Source organism: Crotalus tigris, unplaced genomic scaffold, assembly GCF_016545835.1.
Source record: "Crotalus tigris isolate CLP2741 ecotype Arizona unplaced genomic scaffold, ASM1654583v1 scf7180000020579.960993, whole genome shotgun sequence".
NCBI classification, from domain to species: domain Eukaryota; kingdom Metazoa; phylum Chordata; class Lepidosauria; order Squamata; family Viperidae; genus Crotalus; species Crotalus tigris.
The window spans coordinates 293,038-320,914 of NW_024098088.1; the positions used below are offsets into that span (position 1 = coordinate 293,038).

A 27,877-nucleotide genomic window follows, 5' to 3' on the forward strand; every position below is an offset into this window, starting at 1 on the left:
TAATCACTTTAAAAAAAGTGTTAGTAAAAGTGAGCTGTTTACTAAGTAATTTTATGTGTCTTATTAGTTGCATTCAATGTTCAGTTGTATTCATTATTGGATTAGATGACTCTCCAAAAAGATATTAAATAAAGCACAAATCTCTATTCCTTTTATACCATTTTTAGCAGTTGACAATTGCTTTTAGTTCTGAATGGAAATTAGACTTTCCTTAAAGTTACAAATTAGACTATGTTAAAATAGTTGAACAATTGAAGAATCGTATTTTATTTTCAACATTACTCTCATGTTAGAAGTTGAAACAAAATAAGTTTTTTTGTTTGTTTGTGCTGAATCAGAATTTTAAAACCCTCTAGTGAATATAAGCAAATTGTAAACTATATGGAGCTCTAGAGGCTTTTTTCCCGTTGATTATGAGTGCATATAGTTCTCCTACCTAATTTAAAATGGGATTCCCAATTTTATTTTGTCATACTGCAAACTTTTAAAATATTTTTCTTTGTCCCTATTTTGCAATATACACATGATCAGTATAAATTCACAAATATTAATGTGTTCAGTAAACTATTATGAAGAAGAAACAAGCATAGAAAGAATTAAATAAATTGTGTAACAATTTGGTATTTACACTAATTCTATTGCTGAGATGTAACATTTCTGAAACTATATAGAAAGCAGTTTTCTTCTTTCTATATTGAGCAAGAACTCTAATTGGCCAAAAACAGTCATAAAAATTTAACTGAATTTTTGAAAACACAACTGCCAAGGGGTAATGCATCACTAATGGTTTCCAGTGGAATAAATAGCACTTCTGACGTCAAAACTTTGTTATACTCCAGTAATCTCCTCACCTGGGGTTTCAGGTATAGCAAGTTATATGTCAATTTTAGATAAAGATCTAAAAATAGAATGCATGGCAAATCACACTGTCATTATTCTTTCTGACAATATAATTTGTGCTCAATAAATGTTTGGAAGTATAGAAATAACAATATTTGCTTCAGGAAGACTCTCTCCTGTCTCGCTTTATAGTGCATTTTGAACTTTTAAATTAAACCCCCTTCCTACAAAACACTTCTTGTTGCATTTTACATTCTCATGTGAATATACCAAAACAAAAACAAGAAGCAGATGCTGGAAGTAAGATGCAAATGATTTAGCAATTGTGCTTCAACTTCCCTGGCTGAAAATTAATCATGCTTCTACTAACCTTGTTAAGTGGGTCAAAAAGAGAAGGCACAATACTTCACACTGCACAAAACTGATAGGCTAGTGAGAAAAATGGCTACACATTTTCTTCTTTAGGAAGAAAGACTTTTGTGCTTCCAAATCTCAGTTCTAATATTCAAGAATACTTTAGAAATGTTCTGGATTTCTCTACAGAAAATTTTGGAGAGTACTGCATTCAGGAGGGCAGGTAGAAGATAATCTTAGTCTAAAAGCCGAAGCCCATCTCTTCCATGCTTTGTCCTTCAGAACCTTTCTCATGTAACTTCAAAGCACTTGATCAGTTCCACTGAATTCGTCAGTGGGGGAAAAAAAAATCAATAGTCATGATTACAAGCTCTTGGCAGAATTATTTCCCCAAATATCCAATCCAAGTCCAAGTACCTTTATTTTTGCTGTAATTTATATTCAAGCATTGGTTCTAGGTTAATTTGTGATTGGTTATTTGCCCTAAGTTTGGTGCCAACTCTTAGTGACCACGTAAGATTTCTATAAGAGAATCCGTCTCCAACCTAGGTTCTTCAGCACTTCTAGTACGGCACTCATGATTGTGCTCTTCCCTTTCTTTCCACCTTTACCAGCATTATAGACTTCTCTAGAGAGCTAAGTCTTCACATGTGACTAAAGTACAATAATTTCAGTGGGATAATTTGTGCCTCAAATGAAAATTTGGGTTTGATCTGTTTGATTATCCATTTCTTTGTTTTCCTGGCTATCCATGGTATTCCCAGATGTTTACACCAAAATCAAAGTTCATTCATTTAGTCTTCCTCATATTTAACCTTAGTCCTCCCCCCCTTTTTTTCTTTTTTTACAGGTACCTTCTATTACCTGTATTTCTTGACTTTCATTATTAAATTTTTGCAGATTATTTGCATCTTTCACTTATAAGTTGCAGTTATATTTTCCTAAGCACTGATTAAAAACAACAACCACCACCATCTTCGGTCATTCTGAAATGCCATATAATTTGATTTTTATACAATCATTTGATATTACCATATTTGTTTATGTCACTGGAGGTTAATTATGTTTTTACAGACTTCACACTGGGGGTATTTTGAGAACCTAATTTGTTCAGCATTTCAGTGGCCATAATGTACTTCATTATCTAACTACTTTTTAACATTACAAATTATACATTCATAATAGCTTCTGTGTTCATGCCAAACGATTCTACCCAAAGTTAATAATTTAAGTATTTTAAGTATTTTTAATACACTTTTTGCAGCTTGATACGAATTATCTGAATTTCTACTTTAACTAATGAAGTGAACATAAGCAAGTTAAAGGCATTTAAAAATAATGTGGAATTAATCTGAATATTTGAGATATTATAGTTATTTTTATAATTATGCTACTTGACTGAAGCTATAGAAACATAGCATATCTGAAATTATTAAACTAAGCCAGACCATTCAGCAAATACTGTAACTAAATAAACAATACATCTTTTTTATTTGCTGCTCTAGGTTCTTCTGGTTTTCTAATCATCATTATCAATTGCACCACAGGATCCCTTTGGTTATTTTCCTGATCTATTTCAAGCCCTTAGGTGACTTGTTAGCAAATTATTTGGAAAGGAAAAATGACGCAAAAGATGTGAAACAGCCTTATTAATCATTAACTAACTTCTACCTTCAAGCCACCTGCTGTAGCCTTTAAGTTGATTATGGAGCAAAAAGACGTCAGAAGCTTGGGAATGTTGTTTTGATACAGGATGTATTATGCCTTTTACTCCAAGATACTATTCAACTGTTATCCAGGCTTAAAATGTTCACATGATCTGATCTTAGAACTTAAGATGTGCATCATGCCTGCAAATTAAAGGGTCATACGGTATATAGTTTGGTGTTTTTTAAAACACCAAACTCCAATCTGCAGGAATTTTAAACACATAGAAAAACATTAAAATAATTAATATTTACTTTTTAAAATTTTCCCAGTAGTTTTTTTAAGCAAATGTTTAAATAAATTGACATACAAATGAAACATTTGGAAGTGAATTTCCCTAGGACTTCACAAAAGTTAATGTTGCGTAATGATAACCACACACATGCACCAAGCTTAATGGGATATTTCCAGAGAGATTGGAGATTTTAGGCTTTCTGTCAATGTTCAGAATAAGTTTGTGTGTGTGCCCCCATGTGTCTATAAATTTCTGTAACGCTGTGTCATTAGGCAAATCAAAAATCAAATTGTAAGAGCACAGTTGAGTCCTGATCATCCTTTTCCTATGCATGCAACTAATTTATTGCTATTTAAATTGTGACAGAATGATAGTATTAGAGATTCGGACAACACATAGCCTCACAAAGGAGAATACATGTAGCTCAGGGTTGAAAATGAGGGGTTCTTGGTGCTCTCTGAGCTTGCTTGTTTTCTTGCAGATGTTTCAGTACTAGTAAAGAGTGCTGTTTGCTGTTGGTTTATATTCTGGTGTCTTGCCTATTAGTGTTGGTGGGGTTGGTTTTAGCGATTCTTTGGTTGTGCTGTTTACTGTTGGCTCTTTGGCAGTTCCTTGATTGAGGTATTGTTTACTTGATTGTTAGTCTGAAATTAACTTTGAAGTTAATCTATGCTGATCTGGATCCTGATTGCTGGTGGAGAGGTGCTTAGGTCTTTTTGTTATCTTTTGGGCTGATTGATTGTCTCTTTTGCATAGTCTATAGATTTGTTACTGTCTATGTGTCTATTGATGGCTGATTTGTCAGAGTGCCAGGCTTCTAGAAATTCCCTGGCATTTTTGGATTGTGGTCTAGGGTTGTCACATTGTCCCAATTGAAACTATGATTAAATCTGTCTACATGTTGTGAAATTAAAGAATTTTCATCATGTCTCTTTTTTTAATTTTTATTTTTTCTTTTTCTCTTTACAAATAACAAAATACAAAGTACATTTTTTTCTTAACAATACTATGTCCCATATCTCTTACATTTATTTACATTACTTTTCATACTTTTTTATTCCTAAATTCTAACCAATTATAATACATGTCCCCTATCTCATAAAATTCTGTAACTTCTTTGTCTTTTATTTCTAAATTAAGTTTATTCATCTCAGCACATTCTAATATCTTGTATATAATCATTGTATTTGTTGGTATATTTTCCCTTTTCCAGCATTGCGCATATGCAATGCGTGCAGCAGTTATTATATGTATAATGATGTATTGAAATTGTTTTTCCATCTTTGGATTGATTATGCCTAGTAGAAATATTTTGGGTTTCAGTTCCATTTGTTGTTTTGTTATTTCCTGTATCCATCTCCTTATCTACTCTCAATAGGTCTTTGCTTTGGAGCATTGCCACCACATATGGTAAAATGTTCCCTCTTTTTTTTTTGCATTTCCAACAATCTGGATTCATATTTTTGTATATCTTGGCCAATCTCGCCAGTGCTAAATGCCATCTATAGAACATTTTATATTGATTTTCTTTATATGCAGTTGACAGCGTTAGTTTGTAATTTTGTTCCATATTCTTTCCCATTCTTCTAATTCTATATTTCTGCCTATATTTCGTGCCCATGCTATCATTGGACTCTTTACTATTTTTTCTTCCAATTCAACATCCAATAAGAGTTTACAGGTTTTTGTTAAAAATTTTCCTCCCTTGTTTGTCAGTATTTTGTCCAATTGCTATGGTATCCAACTTATTCCATACTCTTCCATGTCTTTGCTATATTTTGATTGTATCTGTGTATATGGCCAACAATCAATAATTATTCCCTGTCCTTTTAATTCTTCCCTTGATTTAAGCTTTCCTTGATTATCTAATAGTTCTTTGTACCTTATCATCTTTGTTTTATCCAGTGGATGTCAACGCTGCAAATATTGTATATTCTTGCTTTTGACAATATGCAGAATTGTCTGGTAAATATGGGGTTAATAAAGAGCAGAAGGGGCGTTGGGGGTAAAGCCCGGGAAAGAAAGAGGAAGAAAACATTTGACCTTCACACTAATTGGATAATGTGAGATATGACGGCTAATTTAGGCAGGGGACATGCTGATAAAAAGAGGGCTCCCCAAAGAACATTCCAAGTTGGGGAAAAGGTCTATCTGTCAACTAAATATCTACGCCTCAAATTGCCCAGCAAGGAATTGGGACCAAAATTCTTGGGGCCTTTCCCCACAGTAAAGATCATCAACCCGATCAGACTATCTTGGCTACCGAATTTCCAATGAGGGTATTGAAATGGATCCAGCCAAGGTGAAAACTATAATCGAATGGCAGCCCCCAAGGACTCGCAAACAGCTCCAGAGCTTTCTGGGTTTTGCCAACTTTTATCGTCAATTCATCCCCTCTTTTGCCAAGATTGCCCTGCCTCTTACAGAACTACTCAAAACAGGCAAAGTAGGAGGAAGCCATGACCGGGCCAGAACCACAACAGTGTGTTTGGGTGAATTATTGCCTCCATTGGTGAGATCCAAAATGGAATTTTCGTATTTTTTTTTTTTACTTTTTCCCATGTCCAAATTAATGCATCCCTTATCTGGTGCCAGTAAAAGTATGTGTGGAATTTCTTATCTTTTCCCCATAAAAACGCATGCCATCCAACCTGTAAATCATGAACTTCAATTGTTAGAACCCTTTTATTTTCTAAATTTATCCAATCGCTGATCCAAAGCAGTCCCGCTGCTTGGTAATAAGTTTCCCATTTTGGAAGCCCAAGGCCACCTCTACTTCCACTGTCCTGTAACGCTTTAACATTTATTCATGGTTTTTACCTAACCATACAAATTTATTAATCATTTTGTTTAATTCATCAAAAACTTTTTTTCTCAATTTTATTGGAACTGTTTGAAATAGATATAACAATTTTGGTAAAATATTCATTTTGATCACCGAAATCCTTCCTATCAATGTTAGTTGTAATTTCCCCAAATCTCTAAATCTTTTTTCATTTGTAGTATCAATTTTTATAATTATCTTCTTTTATTGAAGAGCATCTTGTGGTAAGCCAAATTCCTAAATATTTAATCTTTTTTACAGTTTGCAATCACAAAATTTTCTTCTAGTCTCCTTTTTTGTTTTTCAGTTAAATTTTTTACTAATATTTTAGTTTTTTCTTTATTTATTTTTAGTCCTGCCACCGTTCCATATTTTTCTATTTCATTCATTAGAATTTTACCTCTTTCTAATGGTTCCTCTATAAAAAACACCAAATCGTCTGCGAATGCCTGTGTCTTGTATTCTTCTGTTTTAACCTTTAATCCTTTTATCTCTTTGTTGTTTCTAATTTGAGTTAATAGCACTTCTAACGTTAGGATAAAAAGTAGAGGTGACATTGGACATCCCTGTCTTACTCCTTTATTGATTTCTACCTTCTCTGTATTCTCCCCATTTATTATTACTCTAGCCTTTTGTATCATCTATATTGACTTTATCATTTGTTCAAACTTCTCTCCAAATTTGAGTATTTAATGTCCACCTTTTCTTTACTTTTTTCTGACCTGTCCACTCTATTTTCAAAGGGTTGTGATCAGCCCATATATTTGGCATTATTTCTATTGTCTCCACTTCTTGTCCTATTTCTCTGTTCATCCATGCCATATCCAACCTAGACCACGATTTATGTGGATTCGAAAAAAAGGTATATTCCTTTTTTATGGTATTCTGTTTCCTCCATTGATCTAATAAATTGAATTCATGTGCCATTTCAAAAAATGTTTTTGGTAGTATTTTCCATTTCTTTTTATTTTTCATATTGCCAATATAATCCATTTTTACATCCACTATTGCATTATAATCTCCTATTATACAGGTGTTTCCTTGTCCAATTTCTATAAGTTTTTCATGTAAATCTTTATAAAATTCTTTTTGATTTTCATTTGGAGCATAAATTGTCACCAATAGCCATGATTTCTGTTCCATTTGTAGTTCTAATATTAATACCCTTCCCTCTGTGTCTTGATATTTTAATTTGGCTCTAATTCCTTTTCTAATATAAACTGCTATTCCTCTCTGTTTTTGTTCCATTAGTGATGTATATAATTCTCCTAATTTCGGAACTTCCAAATATTTTCTGTGTTGCTCTTTTATGTGTACTTCTTATAGACATCTTGTTTAACTAATTTAATTAATATTTGTTTTCTTTTACCTGGTGCATTTAGTCCATTAACGTTTATTGATATTAATCTTATCTTCTCATCCATTATTTTACTTCTGTGTTTGTCTTGCTCTCAAACCTGTTCCTCTTTCTTTCCTTTGTCTTTTTACCTCCTTACTTTCTATCTCTCTTTCTCTCTGTTTTAACTCTAGTTGCTGGTCTTCCTGACTTTTAGATTCTAATTCTTATTCTTCCCTACTACTATTCTCTTCTTCTTCCCCTTCTAGTTGTTCATAAAATTCTCTTGCCTTGTCCAGGCTATCAATTTTAATCCTTCTCTCCTGCCATGTTATCAACATCCCCTCGGGGATTAACCATCTGAATGGAATGCTTTTTTTAATTAGATGTGCACTGAGAAATCTGTAATCTCTTCTCTGTTCCCTCACTTTCTTTGGAACTTGTTTTAATGTTTGTATTTCAATGCCTTTATAAATCATTGGATCTTCCCTTGTAATCCTGTATATTAGGTCTCTAATTTTTTTTCTGGCATACAATCTTATATGTATCTCACGTGGGAGTTTTTTTCTTTGAGCATAATTTGTATGGATTCGGTACACCTCATCTATTTCTGGCAATATTTCTTGCTTATCTTTTTGCAGAGTATCTGCTATCAGCTCTATCATAATGGTGTCCAAATCCTCTTCCTTACCCTCCACCATGTTTTAAAATCTTAAGTAAAACGCTGCCCTGTCCATTTCCAGATGTATAATTGATTCTTCCAATTTTTTGTTAGCTCCCATCAATTTTTTATCTACTGTGTCAACTTTTTCCCCCATTTTATCCAATCCTACTTCTACTGTCAATATTCTTTCTTCATTTTTCTCAATTGTTTGTTGTATCGTTTCAATCTTATTATCTAATTTGTTCATATCCCCTCATTTCAATATGGTTTTTTGACATTGTCTCCTGCATTTTTAACATTGTTTCTTGAATAGTTAATAATGTTATCTGCATGATTTGCATATTTGATATTACATGTTGCTTCTCTGTTCCCAATGTAAAAGTGGCCCATAAACCAGATCAAACTCTACGATCTAAGATCATGCACCCAAAAGATCCACTCCCCAATGAAGAAAAATCTGCAATAATGTATAAGATCAAGTGTAAGGACTGTTCCTGTAACTATGTTGGGGAGACCACAAAAAGATTAAAAACTAGGGTGCATGAGCATGCACTAGCGATCAGAAGAAAGGAACAGCATTCACAGATTTGGGCCCACATGAATGATCATGGGCATGAATTTAACCTTAATAGTGTACAGCTAATATCTAGGGCACTACTAAGGGGGGCTGTCTACTTAAAGAAGCCTGGCTTTCCGATGGTGACTACATCAATTGCCATATAGAGCTTTGCCCAGCATACCAAACATTTAAGATATGGGAACAACAACACCTGAATCCACAACAAAGACAATTGGCACATCCCTCACAAAATCAAAGGGAAGAAAAAATAGAGGAGATAACCCATCCACAGGATAAAGAACCTATCTTTAGATGTTTCTTTAGAGAAAGAACAAGAAACATCTCCCCCCCTAGATGTCCCAGATAAGCATATTTCAACTCACCCCATAAAAAGGGGAAACAACGATAGGGGTGAACAACAAAGGGGGTTGGATGATAGCCCACGGGACATCTCCACGATCCCTGCCAACATGAGGGGAGAGATGGGTTATTCTACTGATGTGAATAGGAAAGGAAAACAGAGACCTACGATAGAAAGTGATGTGGTGAGGCCCCGCACGTGTGCAAAAAGAGCAAAAGAATTATGTGTGAGCAAGTAATGAGGAGCCTCAAGAGGAGGGGGACAACTAGAAGCGGTACAGCATACTCACGGACACCTGAGGAGGAAAACAGTGTCCCTGAGTGGAGGAATGTGTGCAGGAATGAAGCCGCCAGGGATTGCGCCGATAGACGTCCAGACCCGCTTGACACACACCCTCCCTCGAATGCACGCAAACAGTCAGTCCAGGGAGGATCTAACAGACCACGGAATGGGGCTAGAGAGGATGACAGATGTGAGAGTGGGCAAACAGAAACGGAGAGTGGTTGGATCCAGGAGGAAGGAAACAGCAACTTCGGAGGGCATCAACACAATAAAGGACGTGGGCCATTTAAGAAACCAGATGGAGAGAATGGATGGACCAGTAACCAGGTCAAGGAGCCAAACGCAAAGCCACCCGGCAGCATAAGAAGGACTCCCAGCAATGACCGACGAAAGGCTTAGCTTTTAATTAAACAAGTTTTGTTTTTAGTATTATCCTGGTGTTCGGATTATTTTATGTATGTATGTATTATGTATGTATGTATGTGTATGTATGTGTATATATATACACACATACATACATACAGGAATGGATGTTGGCATGTGGGAACAGCATGTAGGACGGCAGGTCAGAGGAGGAGGAATGCTAGAAAAGAGAGGATGGACAGAAATGGATGAACAACAGGCAAGTCAGCAGATGATGGGGAGGACATTGGAGAGGAGAAGATGGACAGTGGGGGAGGAGGGTAAACAGGAACAGCAGATAGAGCAGCGGATCAGGAAGGAAAAGATATTGAGGAAGAGAACATCAATAAGAATGGTCGATGAAAGGCAGGAGCAATATGTTAATCAACAGGTGGGAGGATTGAAGGAAGGGGGGGGAAGGATGACAGGAAGGGATAACAAAGGGTGCATGAATCGGCAGGCTGGGAGAGGAGGGGGGTTGGAGGAGGGAGTTGAAATAGGAATCGGCAATGGTATGCAAAAACGGCAGGCAGAGCCCAACAGGATTCGTGTAGTGCCGAACCGGAGGAGGCACCTTGCATTGGATAAGGAGGAGGGATTGGGGAGTGTGTTAATGATAACAGCGCAGGGAGGGGGAGACAGCACAAGGATGACAAAGCAGGAAAATACAATGTTAGAGTGCAAAAAAGAGAGGGCGGAACAGGCAAGGCAGTCACAGGCAATCAGGAAGAGTGGCCCTGTCACGAGGGCAATGAGTAGGCAATTGGATCAGCAAGGGGATAAAAAGAACTTCCCACCCCCTAAGCCCCACTCTGAGGACGCTGGCAGAGGACCAGCGAAAGCTAAGTTGTTTTAATTCTTGTATATAACTGTTTTTATTGTTTTAAATGTTGTTTTAACAATAAATAACTGGAGTATACTCTTCCCGGAGATCGAAGATTGCATCATTGATACATATATATGTATATATAGTTTGAAAAGTAGGATGCCTTATGCTGGTGAATGGATATTATACTTTTATATTTATTTGCTTGATTAAAATTTGAAAATTAATTTTTTTTTGCACTGAATAGAATATCATTTCTGGCATTCTACACAGTGAGTTATGCTAAGCAAATAAGATTAATTTTTTTTAAGTTCCAGCTAAAGAAAATATTGGCTTTTATTCTATATTCAATTATCCATTAGCACCTAAGGATGATAACAATACTTCATATAAATTAAATTTGTAGAGACCTTTACTAATATATATATATATATTATATGGCTTATGGAAGTTAATTATATAAACAGTATCATAAATTTCTATAAGTTCTTCAAACATTTATAAATCAGTACATTTTATTTCTGCTACATCTTCCTAATTTTTTTTCTAGTAAAAGGGGATAAAAATCCTGAATGAGACATGAACAAAATATTAATAGATTTTGTTGCATCAGTTCTATATAATGAGTATGTAGACTTACCTGTCAGTGTTAGGTAAAAAATTGTCATACTGGAAGAAACTATGCACATAAATAGCTACAGTACATACAAGCTCTTTTTTTTCCAGGCTATTTCCTTTTTTTCCTTCAAAAGGTTAATTCTGGATATCATTTTTCAAAATTTGATAGTTGGTACTTGAAATTGTGAACAGGGAAGTTAAGGAGATAAACCATCTGGTGCAGAGGTTTCTACTGCTTGTAATCAATTCACCTGAAATGAACCGATGGTTATTGAAAACCTATATATCACAAGTTTTATGTGCTTCACATAAGTGGCTAATCTTATATTTTAATTTTATGCACACACCCCTGCCCCCAACAATTATAAAAAAACAGGATATATCTTCTTTCATCCATTATGCCTTGGTCAAGAGGTTGAGTTTTTAATGTAGTGTTTGGAGGCAAAAATTTCACTTTCACGTTTGTAAGATGATTCACTTGAGGTTGGCTAAAACAATTGTCCACTACATGGAGAATGGACCATTTCTTTTTCTTCATTTATAGGTCAATACCTCTTATCCAATCCTCAAATAGAGCACCAGTCATCCATGCAGATTTGTTAGAATTCCAGGTGACAGAAAGGTCTTTGGGCTGCAGGTTCTTGAATGAGTGTGGCTTTGCCAATTTATTCTATATTGTTTTATTCTGCCTTAAATAGAGTTTATTTCTTTATGAAATTTATATAGCTACCCATTTCATACAGTGACTCCTGTTAGTTAACCAGAGTCATGTAACTGAGAAGGGTAGCCATATAAATAATTTTAAAAATACATTTATTATTATGCGCACGTAGTTTTTGTGTGTAGGTAGCATTTTAATCCATCTATTAAGTCTTTCCCAAGGACTTGGGATAGGCAGATGTTATTTGATTGTATTAAAGATATTGTTGTGGGAGGAAAGCTGTTCCAAGTAAAGTTGCCTTTCGCAACTGACTGATGGTGATTTTGTCAATGCCAATGATGTTCAAGTGGTGCTCCAGATGTCTTGAGGTTATACCCAAGATGCCTATTGCTATTAATACTACTTTTGCTTTCTTTTGCCACAGCTGTTCTACTCCTATTTACAAATCTTTGTATTTTTGTGATTTCCTCTAATTCTTTGTCTTCTATTCTGTTGTATCCTGGTTCTGCAACATTTAATTTTTAATATCAGTTTTTAATATTTATTATTGATGTTTGTTAAGTCTGGGGTCTTAGATGGCAGCTGTTTGAATTCTGAAGACTCAGAAAAGTTAGCATCTTCAGTTTCTATTACTTTGTTTATGTTATTCTCCCATAGTTTTTGCTTGCAGGCAAATGGTATTGCAGATCTTCAATACACCATTGTTGCTACTTTGTTATGCCATTGTTTTTAGTCAGTCTGTGCAATCTTCTTGCAGAAGCTAATTAGGCAGTCCGCTGCTGCTGCTTCAGCTTCTTTGCAGAGGTGGCATTTGCTGTTTGTTGCTATCTTATTGTTACTATTGTTATTATCTGTTCACAACAATGTGAACTCACAGCTGCCAGTCGTTTAGCTGGTGTTGGACTTCATACGCATCAAATTCTTCCCAAGAGCCTAGAATGCCTTAATGTATTGTTTTATAGGTGCAGGTCCAAGCAGTGTGGCTTTTGCGACACACAATATGCTGACAACTACTGGGATCACCATAGCTATTACCTTTCAGTTTTGATTTTCAGATCTTGACTGTATTAATACTGTACTTTCTGATGTATAAGATGACTTTTGCAAGCATTAAAATCGGTGCCGAAGTCGGGAGTCGTCTTATACGTCGAGTCGTCTTATACGCCGGAAATAATGGTAGTTTCCAGCGTATAAGACGACTTTCTAGGCATGCGACTCGGCGCCGAACACGGGGTCGTCTTATACGCCGGGTCGCCTTATACACCGGAATATACGGTATTACACATTTATAATAAATTTACACATTTATAATAAATTTACAGTATATTAAATACTGTAAATAAATAATAAAATAAATAAAATACAATAAAATATTATGATTATGATTATTTATATTTGTTATAGTTGCCTAAATCTAAAGCACTCATGGCAGCATATAGAACCCCCCAAAATGCATAAAAACACATAAAAACCTGGGCTACACATAAATACATCTGTTTTTATCTGCAAGAATAGTTCAGCATCCTGTAAGAACCCCGCAGGTTTTCTTACAAAGGTCAGTGCTTTGAAATTATATTCAATTGCCTGGAGTGATCAAGATCAGCAGGGTTTATCAGGAATATCCTGCAGACAGAAAGCTCCAGGTACTACCTGTTCGTATTCCAGTAAACTGATGCTCTGTGAGTTCTTATGTACTGATTTTGTTCACTGCATTTATACACACTGCCTTTCATCCATGAGCTCAAGATATAAAAATTGGGAGCAATTTCAAACTATTCTAACACAACTCTGAAATAAGTTGGACCAAGAAAAGAATAACTCATTCAAAGGTATCCAGTGAGCATTAAAGTTAAGTAAGAATTTCAAAGCCTTAACTGCTACAGTATATGATTTTGAGTGGAGAATCACCCCGAAGCATCATTTTTAAAGAGAAACCACAACTTCCTAACTTTCAAATTAAGCCCATCAGCCCAAAACCTGGTTTTGATTTTAGGGAATTTATAGTCTGTATGGTGGCCTCATTCTGTTCACCAAGGTGCTATCTACTGAACTGCCATATTTGTTAGAGTTTTGTTGGATTCACAATGTGGTCAAAGCTGGGTTTTCATACTCGTTAATGTTTTACTTAAATATATAATTATCTGAGAAATTTATACCCTCTGTTTCTAAACAAGAAGCTTTCACAAAGTGTCATATATTTCAGCTAAGCCACCATATAATTATGCATAATAAAACTTTATGGACAGACACAAAAACGTATGTAGAATGAATAAAAATGAAAACACATTTTTTCCTCACTGAAATTACTAGGAAATCTTTGCAATGTGGAAATTAAAAATCTCTCATAACAATTCTGAACAGAAAACTAGCTATTTTCATCAGATTTTCACTAAACAATTTACAGTACTTGTATACTGAAAAGGTAATATTCTTCAACTTACATAAACATCAGCTTCAATGACACAATAAATGTGTGTATCTCTCCATGTTTGCATGTCTATTTGTATATCTGTGTGTGTACTTGTATGTATATATTATAACATCGGCCAAACAACGTACATAGTAAACAAGAAAAGGCAACTGAGAAATGAAAAACTGGTCTCTTGATGCAGTAAAATTTCATACCTGATTGTAATTGTTAATATAATAGAAATTAAAATTGGCACTGGATACCCTAGAAATAAATTTATTTTTTAAAAATGTACTAATGGTGTTAAAAGCTGCAATTAAAATTGATATGAAATTAAAAATGATGGATTTCAATTCCCAGACTGGTTTTAAATCACAAAGTTATACCTTGCCAAAGTTGAGAAATACTGTTCCAAAAAGTCATTCCTGATAGAATCAGTTCTACTGTTGGATGCCTGGTTTTCAGGTGGAGGCAGATTGGATTGGAAAGAGGAAGACAAGAAATTGTACAACTGAGAGACTGAGACCATTTCACCTGAAGCTGAAGAAGAGAATTCTGAACTGGGAGATCAATTGAAAAAAGAAATAAGGACATGGAAATCCAGTGTCTTTCTGATAGGTTTATTGTTGGATGTGAGAAGTAGAAATAAACGAAATGGAAGTTAGAAATGGATATATTTAATCCTTCAAAGCAAAAGGAAGGAACAGTAGAACTTCTAAGGAAACAATCATCTCCAGCTGACAAAATAGAAGGAAAGAGGGAGAGATACAGGCCCTTCTAGTTTCACTTGACCAAGAAGAGTGAAGAAAAGTTTGTTGTATCTCCAAACTTTTAAGATAAAGGGAAATTAGAGGGAAAATGATGTTAAGGTTGCTGCCATCAAGATTAGAGGTAATACATCTGAGATCAGACAAGGTTATTATGAAATCAAATTCCCTCAACAAGATTGAGAAACAGATGGGAAAAAAGTATGTTCTCATGTAAAGGCAAGAAACAGCAATAGGGCTTAAAATCCAGAATTGACATTTGATATTAATCTGTGTACACTTGTAGATTCTGCAGGAGCGGATAATCATAATAAGTGTTTCTATCAGTTCTGTAAAACAAATAACATAAAACCTTGTCTTCAAATATTTTGTTAGGTTTTTTGTGTCGCTAGAGAATGTATTGATATGTCCAGATTGAAGCTCTGACACACTAACATTCTCGTTTTGGTTGCCTTTCATTTTCAGAAAGTAAAGCAAATGGCCTTGGCTACATGGAGGCTACATACCAAAACAAGCACTGTACATGACAGAATTGGAACCCTGATTGGTTCTATATAACCTAACATGAAAAGAGGGAGGGACATCATTTGCTGTGTGTCATCCAGAGCTGCCTTTGTTGAGATGGACAGGTATATAAATTTGTTTAATAAATAAATACCTACCTACCTATCTAGATACATACATTTTATAATGGATTCCCACTTCTGAAGGTAATTGATTTCCAATCCTGGAATCAATAAAGGTCACGGCCATGCTTTGTAAAGACTACAAAAATTCGTTTAGGCTATGTGTGTGTTTGGACTGAAGAAGGAGGATGGAAAACACACTAACACTAATTTGATGATGGAGATGACTTCTAAGAATATCACGGATAGTCAAGAAAACAAACAAATGTATTATCAAACATATGATTCCCAGAATTCTAGCTCAAGATACAAACAGACTTAATTTATCTTATTTTGGACATACTATGAAAAGAGCCAACTCTCTAAAGAAGGATCTACCTTATATGCCGGCATATAAGGCGACTTCCGCAAACATTAAAATCGGCGTCAAAGACGGGAGTCGTCTTATATACCGGAAATACTGGTAGTTTCCGGCGTATAAGACGATGTTCTAGGAAGACGACTCGGCGACAAAGACAGGGGTCGTCTTTTACGCCAGGTCGCCTTGTACGACAGCATATACGGTAATGATGGGAAAATTGCAAGGAAAAAGAAAGGGACAACAAGGGGTCACAAGGGATTGACATAATAACGGTACATAATCCCTCATCAAACAAAAAATAAAAATTATACTCACGGATAAGATGCAGAAAGTTGTTGAGCTAATTCATAAGCTGTGGAGTCTCTGTCGAGTGCATATATTTTAATATCCTTTGCCTTTTGTAAAATTGCCTTTGTATGACCTCCTGCTCCAAATGTCATATCAAGAATATGCTGATAAGGAAAAGAATCTTGTTACTTATTAATAAAAACATATAAATGTTGATATCCATTTTAGTTATTTGTACATTTATTCTATTTAACAAGCAAAAACTTTTTTCTTTCAGTTGTAATCAACTGCCCCATCAATCCCTATAGGCAAACTCAATAAAATTTGCAATTAAACATAGTTTCATATTTTGTATTAACTCCCCAAAGCATCTAAAAGATATTTTCCAAGTAATAAAAAAATAGATATATAAATGAGTTTCAAGTTGCCCCCTAGGTGAGAACTTCAGAAAAGTTAAAATTTCACAGTGACATAAATTAACTCAAAATTTCCTACAATTACTAATAGTTATTTACACATTTGGTATAATTAAATATGAGCTGGCCTGGTGAAACAGTCACGTAATCAAATCATTCAGAAGGCTAGAAGGTAGAACCTCATATTACATGTTGCATGATGTATGCTGCATTTTTAAAGCTTCAGTTAATAACAGTAATACAACATGATATTCTGTGATTATTTCATATATTATATATGAACATTTTTACTTTAAAAGTCTTATGATTTAAAAGGTTTAATATGTTATAATGGGCAAAAGAAATGCAAAAATAATCTACTAAAATTGTATTACAAATGTGGCATTTAGACTATAGGATGCTGCACGTTAGACCTCATCTCTCTTTTAATACTTAAGAAGACTTCAAAGATTTACTCATTGACCTGGGGCAAAATGCTATCAGTATAATAATGATACCTATATCAATCTCGCAATTCTACATCCAATAAATAAAAGATGCAGGGTCTAGACTGAAGTCTGTCAGTAGTAATGGATGAGGGCCTACAATGAGACTGAACCTGATAAGATGGAGGTACTACCAAAGAATATTTTCGGATCTATCTGTTGAGAAGACATCCAGATTCATACTATGTTGAACTGATACTGTAGGAGGAAGCATTTAACATGGAGTGTGGGTACATTATAAACCAGGTTTTTCACTGAATATCTAACAGTGCTACTTTCAACTCAGTTTGGTGTACCAGCTGGGAACTTTCCTGGACCACAGGGTGATTCATACCTTAGCTCTCATTCTTTTACAGTTACTGAAAGGACTCTACATGAAAACTATCTTAAAGATATTTCTAAGACTTCAGCCTAATATATTTTAAAATCTAAACCAGGATGACTTCATTTTTAGCCACTGGCTGCCCATTAATTGGCACATTATTCCAATCTATTAGTTATGACCTACAAGTCTCTAAATTTGAAGCTTGTTTTTGCTAGAGCATTTCAGCACATATGAACCTTTTTTTTACTATATGTGCAAAAAGATGATGACTGTGGGATTCTTATCTGATTGAGGACTATTTCAAGACAAAATCTCTGCAGTGAAATTTTCTACCTTTAGAAGTTGATCAAGCACATATTATTGTTCTTCTTAATAAAAAATTCTTGGAGAAATTCCTGAATGTGTTACTGATTCACTAGCCTTTTTTGCCCCCTGGCATGGGGGCATGTTTGCTTTTCATTGCTGTAAATAGCTCGATCATTTTAATTGCTTTATTACTATATCCTTCATTTTATTTATTGTATTTATTTATTTTATTATTGTAACACAATTTGCCATCTTTAGGTTAAGAGTAATACGATGAGCCGAGGTGGCGCAGCAGTTAGAGTGCAGTACTGCAGGCCACTTTAGCTGACTGTGTTCAGCAGGTCAGCAGTTCAAATCTCACCGGCTCAAGGTTGACTCAGCCTTCCATCCTTTCAGGGTAGGTAAAATGAGGACCCAGGTTGTTGGGGGCAATGTAAATATATATATACATTGCTTACTGGTGTACACGGCTTAGAGAGTGCTTGCACTTAAAGCGGTATATAAGTCTCATAAATAAATAAATAAATAAATAAATAAATAAACCAATAAATTTCAATATAGGACAGTTCGAATGATGAAAGCAAGGGAAAGAATTATGCAAGCAAGGGACGTCGAGGGGGAGAGACATTTTTTGCCTTTTTTTTCCTAAAAAGAAAGTCAGTCCCTAAAATATTGAAGCAAAAAAAAAAGGTAAAATATTCTTCAAAAGCAGGAAAAAACTACAGATCTGTCAGCTTATTACTGATACTTGTCAAGTCCCGCAAGGCTGGCAAAATTAGGAAACAAGACCTATTTTTTTGAAGGATCTTTATTTTTAGTAGGGTAATGTAACCAGTATGGTAATGTATGAATTGTCAGCCAGTGAAACAGTCTGTCATGTGACATTGTAAGTTGTCTGTTGTCAGAAGTCTTCAGATAGAAGCTGAATATTTACCTGTCAATGAAGCTCTAGTGTATCTAAACTGGCAGGGTTTGGGGCTTAAAGAATTGAATGAAAATTGTCTTGACTCCATAACTTTAGTTTCAATGGGGTTATATTAATAAATGAAACAGGAAAAAATATCCTTGAAATGAACTCTATTGTTAGCTGGGTTTTTTCCTCTGACATAATCACCACCATTTGCCATACACTTCTCCCAATGTTGGACAAGCTTCTTAAAGTCAACAGAAAAGAACACCACATTGTGTCTCTTCAATCAGATCCTGAACATCCTTTCCACCTGTCTGATTCAAACAGATGCCCACAAAGTGTTCTTTCAATTTTGGGAAAATCAGAAGTTTCATGGCTGGACTATATGGTGAATGGGGTAAAGATTGTGATATCTAGCTTAACAACTGCCTCTTGAAAGGCAGTGAACATTGTCGTAGAAAAATTTCTTTCTTGTGCTTCCAAACCTGCTTAATCATTGTTTCAAGGTTTTGAGTGTTGTAACATAATCTTATGAGTTAATAATGGTGACAGGTTTCAAGGAACTCCAAATAATACCACCTCCATACTCCAAAACCTATAACCATGTTGCCCTGGGAAAGCCTGGGTTTTGATTTGATTTTTTTTAGATGAAAAAAAAAATAGATTGAGCCCATATTTCATTGACTGTCATTATATTGTGAAGAAATTCTTCATCTTCATTCTCCTAGTATGACAACTGCTAGCAAATCTCAGTTCTTGAAGTTTTCATCTCTGTTGTCAGTGTGCAAAGAATCTATCTTGCACAAGCCTTCTGATATTGAAGAACATCAATATGACCCATATGCTCCTGTGAAACAGCAAGTTTGACAGCAATTTCCCTTGGAATGATTTGCCAATAGTCTTTAATCAATTCATCAACCTTTCTCATGTGAAACTCATCAGTTGCTGTCAGAGATTGGCCACTTCATTCTTGATCACACAAACCAGCTTTTCCCAGTTCACCATCTTTACATTTTTTTTTTTTGGTCCAGAGATGAACATTATTCATAGCAACATACTTATCACCATATGCATATGCATTTGGTAGTGAATTTTAACTGATGGGACTTCTTCAGTAGTCAAACATTTTAAAAAATGCCTAAGTGTCTTTAACACTAATCAGTGATTGGGTAAATTTGACAAATTCTGAGATACTTTATCTAGAGGGATGGGATTTACTTTATGGGTGGCATGCCTACTTAATATTCAATAAAAAAATGGATTGGGCTTTTAAATCTCATATCTTAAGAATTTCTTTACTTAGGATTTGGAGAAAATATTATAAAAGTGATTTCAAAGTACCATTATGGGCTATACCTTGGCATGCGATAGAAGCAATAAAAAGAGGGGTTAAAATGGATATGGTATCTTACAGACAGTTACTTAAATGGGATGGACAAAACTGGCAATTAAAATCACAGGAAGAGTTAGCACAAGAAAACTTTATTTATTCTTGGTTCCAATATAGGCAATTATTAGACAGATGGAAGATGGATTGTAAGGTGGGTTTTCTTAGAGAAGATGAAAATCTTATCAAGCAAGTGAAGGATTCAAGACAAACCCACATTAAGAGAATTTATGCGGTTTTAGTTGAATTGGATTCAGAAACGGAACTAATTAAAGATTGTATGATAAGATGGGCGCAGAATTTTGGTGAGCCAGTCTCATTGGACACCTGGGAAAATCTTTGGGTGAGAAATGTCAAATTTACACAAGCACAGAACTTAAGGGAGAATTTTTATAAAATGTTTTATAGATGGCACCTTGATCCACAAAAAATGTCTTATATGTACCCTGACGTGCAACCCAAATGTTGGAGATGGGGTTATAAGGAGGCTTCCTATTATCATATTTGGTGGTCATGCAGAGAGATAAAAGCATTTTGGATCAAAATATGGTGGAATATCCAGAGAATTTTTAGAAGGAGGGTAAAATTTACTCCGCAATTATTTTTGTTAGGCATTGTTACAGATTGTGATACCAAGGAGGTTGTATTGATGTTAAATTTGATTACAGCCGCTAGGCTGTTAGTAGGACAATATTGGAAGAAGGAATCTTTGCCTACATTGCAGGAATGGTTTCTTAAAGGAGCTTATCTGGCGGAAATGGCAAAGATTTCGGCTTTCTTAAAGCAACAAACGCAAGAGAAGTTTCTTGCTGTTTGGGATAAATGGATAAAATTTATACAATTTAGATTGGGTATAAAAAAATATTATATAGTTTTTTCATAAGTTTTATTTTCATATATATTATAGATAATCTTTTTATATATATAAATATAAAGTTCTTAATTTAATTTTTATTTTTACTTTTTAAGCCTATATTCTGCTCTGGGAAGCTCAGGGGGGGGGAAGGGAGGGGGGGGTTTTTTGGGGGGGTGGGGGGTTTTTTTTTTATATATATATGTATTGTTTAGTTTTATTTTTTTTGTATATGTTGTCTCTTGTTTTGTATTCTTTTTTCTTTTTTGTAAAATTTATAAAACTTTTAATAAAAAAAAAAAAAAAATGCCTAAGTGTAGTCACTGCAGGCTTCCATTTTTTTAAACAACAGTAACACAAATCCTTTTCTCACCGCAACCTCCTGTCAACTTAAGTGAAACAGAAGAACGTATCAGAGGTTCTACTGTATTAACTCTGCCTTCTGTTGGTGGTGCTAGAGGCATTACTTTTCATTCAACTTTCAGAAATTACCTTTGGAGTCCCTGCCAATTATATGATTTTATGAAAGTAGTTGTTTCACACAAACATTCATTCACTAGGTGTGTAGGAAAAGAGAATGTATGCTGGGCTTTCATGGATAACACTACCATGATCAATGAAAGATTTACTTCAGCATAAATAATGTATATATTTAGATGTTTGGGAATTTAAGGCAGGAATCCTATACTCAGTTTCCTGGTAAGAAAGACGCACTACATTCAATTAAAATTAACAGAATATATGTAGGATTGTATGCCAACTTTAGTTTAAGTATTGTATTATACCTCTGCACAACATACTAATTACAAGTCATATAAAACACAAAAACAATATATCAACAATTTATTTTTTTATTTCTAATTGTACTTAGGGTTTTTTCCCCTGCCTTTTAAAGCCTGTACAACTAAATGACATTTTATTCCCATGGTCCCATAAATTCTAGAACAGATTATTATATGAACATTTCCTACAATGAGTCACACTTCTATAGTTATGATATCCTCTCATCTTCTCAAAGGAATTTTATAATTAGTTTGTGACTGTACATTTTAGTTTCTCATTATGTGGATAGAAAAATAAATAACACTTTGCAATCCCTTATTCCTCTAATTTAGGATAGGCCTATGGATTTTTGTCTTAATTATCCAGCTTCAAGAAAATATAGCTACAGTATTGAAAGTAGATGGCAGCAGTTAGTCCACTTATACTGGTTTCAAAAGACTAAGTGGGATTGGACTTGGACTGGATATCACTAGAAAGGTGAGCGACTAAATGGAAGCTCCCCTTATTTCCAAATAAGACAACTGAAAGCCATTTCTATAGTCTATAAACATGGCCACTTCCATGAAATTGTCAAATCCTTGATTTGAAAGAAACTTTTCACCATGACATGATAGACCACTTCTGAATACCATTATATTTTATAGAAATACATTGTATTTATAAATGTATGATTGTTAAATAACTTCTGAATTTTAAAAATTATTTTTCCATCTCTGAACAAAATTTGCCCCCAAAAGATTTGTTTTATAGTATTTCTAATGTAAGTTCATACGAGATATTTTTTTTTCATTTTTATTTCAAATATGTAATTCAAAATTGCTTTTCATTTATGTTTCTCTTTGAATGTATCTTCAACAAGGACTTAGCTAACTTTCAGCTGCCAAGCTTCAGGAGAAACAGAGTAGCCTTAGATTCACTAAAGAGGTGATAACAAATACAATTATGCCCTTGGCCACTTTTTTAGTGCTGCCTGTTTTTTTTTTTTGCCTCAGCTGGCTTTTTAAAAAACATTCTTGCAGCCTCACAATACATGTTTTATTACTTGACATTCTTCCCGCTCCCCAAGATGCTTATGGAAGTATCTTCAAGTTCAGAGCTAAAGAATATGATGGGTTGCATATTCATCAGTTTGCCTGCTAGTAAATGTGTATTTTGTGAGCAATTCCCCTAACTACCAGGCAGATATTTTGTGAGGTAATTTTGTAATTGGTCTAGGTCACGGATCGGCAACACACGGCTCTGGAGCCGCATGTGGCTCTTTGAGCCTTCTCCTGTGGCTCCCAGCCTCCTCCGCCATTTGTAGAGAGAGAGAGAGACAAAGACAGAGAGGCACTTGCGCTTCCCTTCTCTCTCTCTCTCCCAATCTTCTGCTCACCTGGCCAGCTGGCCTCACATTGTTCTCCGACAAGCTGACAGGCTTATTGCGCGGGCTCCCTGCCCTTGCTGCATCTCCACAGGAAGCAGGAAGCAGCAGAAAGCAGCCCCCCCCTCTCTCTCTCTCACACACACACTCACTCACTCACTCACACACACACACACACACTCACACACACGTTTACTTACTTAGTGGGGGAAGAGGACTGGCAGACCAAAAGCAAGAGATAGCCAGTTCAATAAGAATGTGTGTCAGCTTGTCAGAGAACAGCGTCAGGCCAGCTGGTCAGGTGAGCAGAAGATTGGAGAGAGGGGGGAGAGAGGAGAGAGGGAGAGGAAAGAGAGAGAAAGAAAGAGGGAGGGAGAGGAGAGTGAGATAGAGAAAGAGAGAGGGGGGAAGGAGAGAGAGAAAAAAAAGAGAGAGGGAGAGAGAGGGAGAAAGAGAAAGAAAGAGAGAGAGAGAAAGAGAGAGAGAGAGAGAGAGGGAAAGAGAGGGAGAAAGAGAAAGAAAGAGAGAGAGAGAGAGAGAGAGAGAGAGAGAGAGAGAGAGAGAGAGAGAGAGAGAGAGAGAGAGAGAGAGAGAGAGAGGATATGAATATATGTTGTCCTTACTGGACTTTTAGTAAAGAATGTTTAATGAAATATTTTGATTTCTTTTTAATTAAGAGATAAGCTATGGGGATAATTATGCTGTATTTAAAGATGGTACATAAGCTACTAAAATTGTTTTCACCAGTTGGGATGAAGGAGAAAGGGTTTTTTTTCCTCTTTCTCCGGCATAAAAATTTGTTTTCTTTGTAGCAGTTCATTGATTTCATAAATGCAACACACTACAGTTTTTTTATACATAGCATAAAGGTAAAAAAGGATATATGCAGTGTTATCTTCATTTTAGATTTCAAAAGGGTTTTGTGTTTTCTTTTGTGTGAGAAACAGGTCCAAGTAGCTCTTTGAGTGTTTAAGGTTGCCGACCCCTAGTCTAGGTAATCCACATCTATTACCTTCCCAGGAATCTGTTTTTCCAGCTAACAAAATGTAAGGCATTTTGGCTATAAATTTTTACAAACAAATCTGTAAGTTACTATACTAATACAGATAAACACAGAGATAACTCAAATAATATTGGCCAAATTGTTTTGACATTAAATATTCTGCCTGTGAGGTTTCTGGGACAAGAGACTGGTAAATAAGCTTTTAATGATATTTTGTATTTTATGCAATACTCTCTCTGTGAATATGAATGGACCCTCTTCTGTAAATATCGTGAACTCAATACACTGTAGTCAGAATTATGTTTTAATATTAATATCCTATCTTTTGCCTTCAAAAGCAGACCTCATGGCATCATTCCACCCTCAAAATTAATCACAGTGGTACTTAAAACGTAAGTATCTTCCATGGAAATTGAGATGCAATCTTACTTTACAAGCAGCAGGAACTACATTGGGTTTTAGATACAATCCCTGGTGGTGCTGCTGCATATAAAATCCTTGAGAGCTCAGGCCGTGGTTAGTTGCAGGATCACCTGTGTCTAATTACTTTTGGCCATTTGTTAAGATCTGATTGAGTGAGTATATTCTGCATCCTGTCACTTAAGCAATGTCATCTTATGAGACCTAAGAGACATTACTTCTTTGTCATTGTAACTGTCCTATGTAATACTACCTCTCCCCCTCTCCTCCTCCATCACATCACCACCACCCTGCCCAAGATTTGGATGGCACTAACTCTTCCTATTGTTTGGAAAGCTGTAAAGACCTGGCTTTCCCTCTTATAGGCATTTGAGTATGAGAAGCATAGACAAGTCCAGAAGTTTATTAATGTGATCATACAATATTATATGTAACAAATGTTATCTACTTCAAGATCTTTTGAATCTTTTTCTGAATTTTATCTGGACTGTCCTATTGTTTGTTTATTCTGACTTTATCTTTTAGATCTAAGAGATCAGAAAATGCCAAGGCCAATAATAAGCCAATAAAAAATGTAGAACTATCAACATGGTCCATATCTTACTAGCACACAAGTAGAATAAACAAGTATTATACTGCCAGACAGTGTTATGTAGTTTTCTACAAAGAACTCATTCTTCTTATATAAACCTATTCCACAAGTTTATGTAATGACAGAAACCCTAGGAAGAGAAAGACTATAAATATAAAAGAAATCTAATAAATTCATTGCTAATATTTCATATTCTCTCCATTTTTATAAAGAGCATTGGTTACAAGAATGAGTCATTCTATATCAACTCTGCAAATACTTTGTTATTGACTTTCACTGTTCAAAAATCTCTCCTTCAGAGTCAAAAGTTCCTTTTGGTGGGAAAAAAAACTTATTTTAAAAAACAAAATATACAACAATTAACAGAAAAAAATCAAGTTTTTTATCACATACATGTGTGTTCACCTCCTCTGATATGTGGTCGGCCTTGATGGAGGCAAGGTTGGTCTCTGACCATGAGCCCAATAGAAGGACCTCGGTCAAGAGTACACGGGATCAGGTGCCCCCTTGCCAGTTCACATGGGCTTTTGCAGCTACGTTGTCTGCGAGGACCAATACGTGGCACTTCGCCACCATGCTGCAGAAGTGATGGACAGCCAGATGTATGGCCCTGAGCTCCAGCCAGTTGATATTGTGCCGAAGATCGGAGCGGGACCATTGGCCTTGGACCCACTGTGAGCGAAGATGCGCTCCCCAGCCGAACAGGCTGGCGTCAGTTGTAAGGGTGAGTCGATCGGGTTCCTTGAAGTAGGACCCCCTGAGCATGGCCGACGAGAGCCACCACCTGAGGGAGCGCGAGACGCAAAGTGGGAGTCTCACCCTTCGATTGGAAGAACTGATGTTCAGTCTCTGGAAGGGGAGTAGGAACCACTGGAGGATCCTGGAGTGGAGCCTGGCCCAGGGTACGATTGCTATGGCCGAAATCATTTTCCTTAGCAATTGGCCAACGTCACTGTTCGACTTCTGTGTGTCTGGAGAACTACCGTATTTTCCGGTGTATAAGACGACTTTCTAATCCCTGAAAATCTTCTCAAAAGTCAGAGGTCGTCTTATACGCAGGAATATATGGGTAGCTGTTCTCTGAATTTAAAACCAATCTGCCCCCTAGTGGCCAGCTCTATTTTTTTTACAGAAATAAGCACTAACAAGACAAAGCTTTCTAGCAGCAAAGGAGCTCCTATTGTGCTCATCTATAAACAGAAATTCAATATTGTACTGTATTTTCTGGCGTATAAGATGACTTTCTAAACTCTGAAAATCTTCTCAAAAGTTGGGGGTCGTCTTATAAGCCTAGTCGCCTTATACACCAGAATATACGGTAACTCCCGTATGCTGTCCCGGCATTCCTGGGATAGATAGACCCAGCATTCCACCGTGTCTATGATGGCCCCAGGGTGCAGTAGCCTGGTTGTGGGAACCATATGGCTTTTTGAAAAATTTAGTGAGAACCTGTGACTTTGGAGTAGTCCTATCACCAAATCGAGGTCTGACTGAGCGGCCCGGGACGATGATGATTGGATTAGGATGTCGTCCAGGTAACACTGGACTCTGACAGGCACCATTCTCAGGTGAGTGGCTAGAACTGCCAGGACCTTGGTAAAGACTCTTGGGGCCAAGGATAGGCCAAATGGGAGTGCCCTGTACTGGTAATGACGGCCTTTGTAGGCGAACCTTAGAAACCGGCGGTGGTTGAGAGAGATGGGGATGTGGAGATACACTTCCGTGAGGTCGATGGACGTCAGGAAGTCTCCCTTTCTTACACTTCCCAAGATGGACTGGAGCATTTGCATCTTGAACCTTCGGTATGCAAGATGATAGTTTAAACCCTTCAAGTCTAGTATAGCTCTCCATCCCCGAGGGTTTGGGGACGACGAAGAGAATGGAGTAAAATCCTCTCTGATCCAATGGTACCGGTTCTATTGACTTTATGCTCAAGAGGTGATTAATGGCCTCTTGCATGAGGTGTTTCTTTGTGGGATTCCTTAAGTGAGGACAAGAAATGAAATGATTCGGAGAGTTGGAGATGAACTCCAGGGACAGTCCGTGACGAATGGTGTTCAGGACCCAGGCATCTGTGGTGGTGGCCTCCCACTGGTTGGCAAAGAGGGAAAGTCTGCCTCCTATGGGAGGATCCACCCAAGAGTCACTTGGACCAGTGGAATGGGCGGCTGCTCCCACGAAAGTGCCGTTTGCCCTGAAACTGTTGCCTGGGTCTAGAAAACGGTCTATCAGGCTGTCTGTCCTGTCTGACAGGAAAGGAGCGGTTGTAATGGGAATAGCTGGACTTAGCTCCTGTCCAAAAGGACTGTCTCCAAGTGTAAGGGTTGGCCCGTTTATTGGAGAGTTTAATGAGGTGGTTAAGGACCTTAAGCTTGTCCTTATTCTCTGTGAGATATGGTTCAAGAGCTTCCCCGAACAGTTTTCCCCCTGATAAGGGGCTGCAGATAAGCGCCATTTGGATTTGGCATCAATCTGCCAGTGCTTTAACCAAAGCATGTGGCGTGCGGTAACGTTAGATGCCATGGCTCTGGAGGAAAATCTGGCGGCCTGCAGGGTGGCATCAGAAGCATACTCTGCAGCCACCAGTTTGCTCAGGTCCTGATGCATGAAGACATCTTCCACAGGAGTCCTGGCTTGAAGCTGTTGAAGCGAGAGGAGGGAGGACCTAGTGAAAAAGGATGCAGAGGTGGTTGGTCCAATAGCCCATGCCGCAGCTTGGTGGGTTCTGTGGAACGTGAGCTCCCATCTGCGATCCTCTGCCTTGAGGGCTTCAGATATATCACCGGCCATGGCGGTGGGAGATACCAGGGGACCTAAAGGCTCATCCACCGCAGGCACCTCCGGGGCCTCAGTGAGATCTTGGGCAACATTGAAGAGCCTTTTCTTGTTACCACTGGGGAGAGGAAAGGTGCC

The 27,877-nt window shown here is 36.5% G+C and overlaps 1 protein-coding gene across 3 annotated transcripts in view; it reads right to left on the reverse strand.

The window, feature by feature from the left end:
- The window catches only part of METTL15 (methyltransferase like 15), a 78,672-nt gene that overhangs the window by 18,540 nt on the left and 32,255 nt on the right, over positions 1-27,877 (reverse strand). For all 3 annotated transcript variants that reach the window (XM_039367101.1, XM_039367100.1, XM_039367102.1), the window contains exon 3: positions 16,149-16,285. In XM_039367101.1, the coding sequence (XP_039223035.1) occupies positions 16,149-16,285 (137 nt within the window). The remainder of the gene's footprint in view (positions 1-16,148; positions 16,286-27,877) is intronic.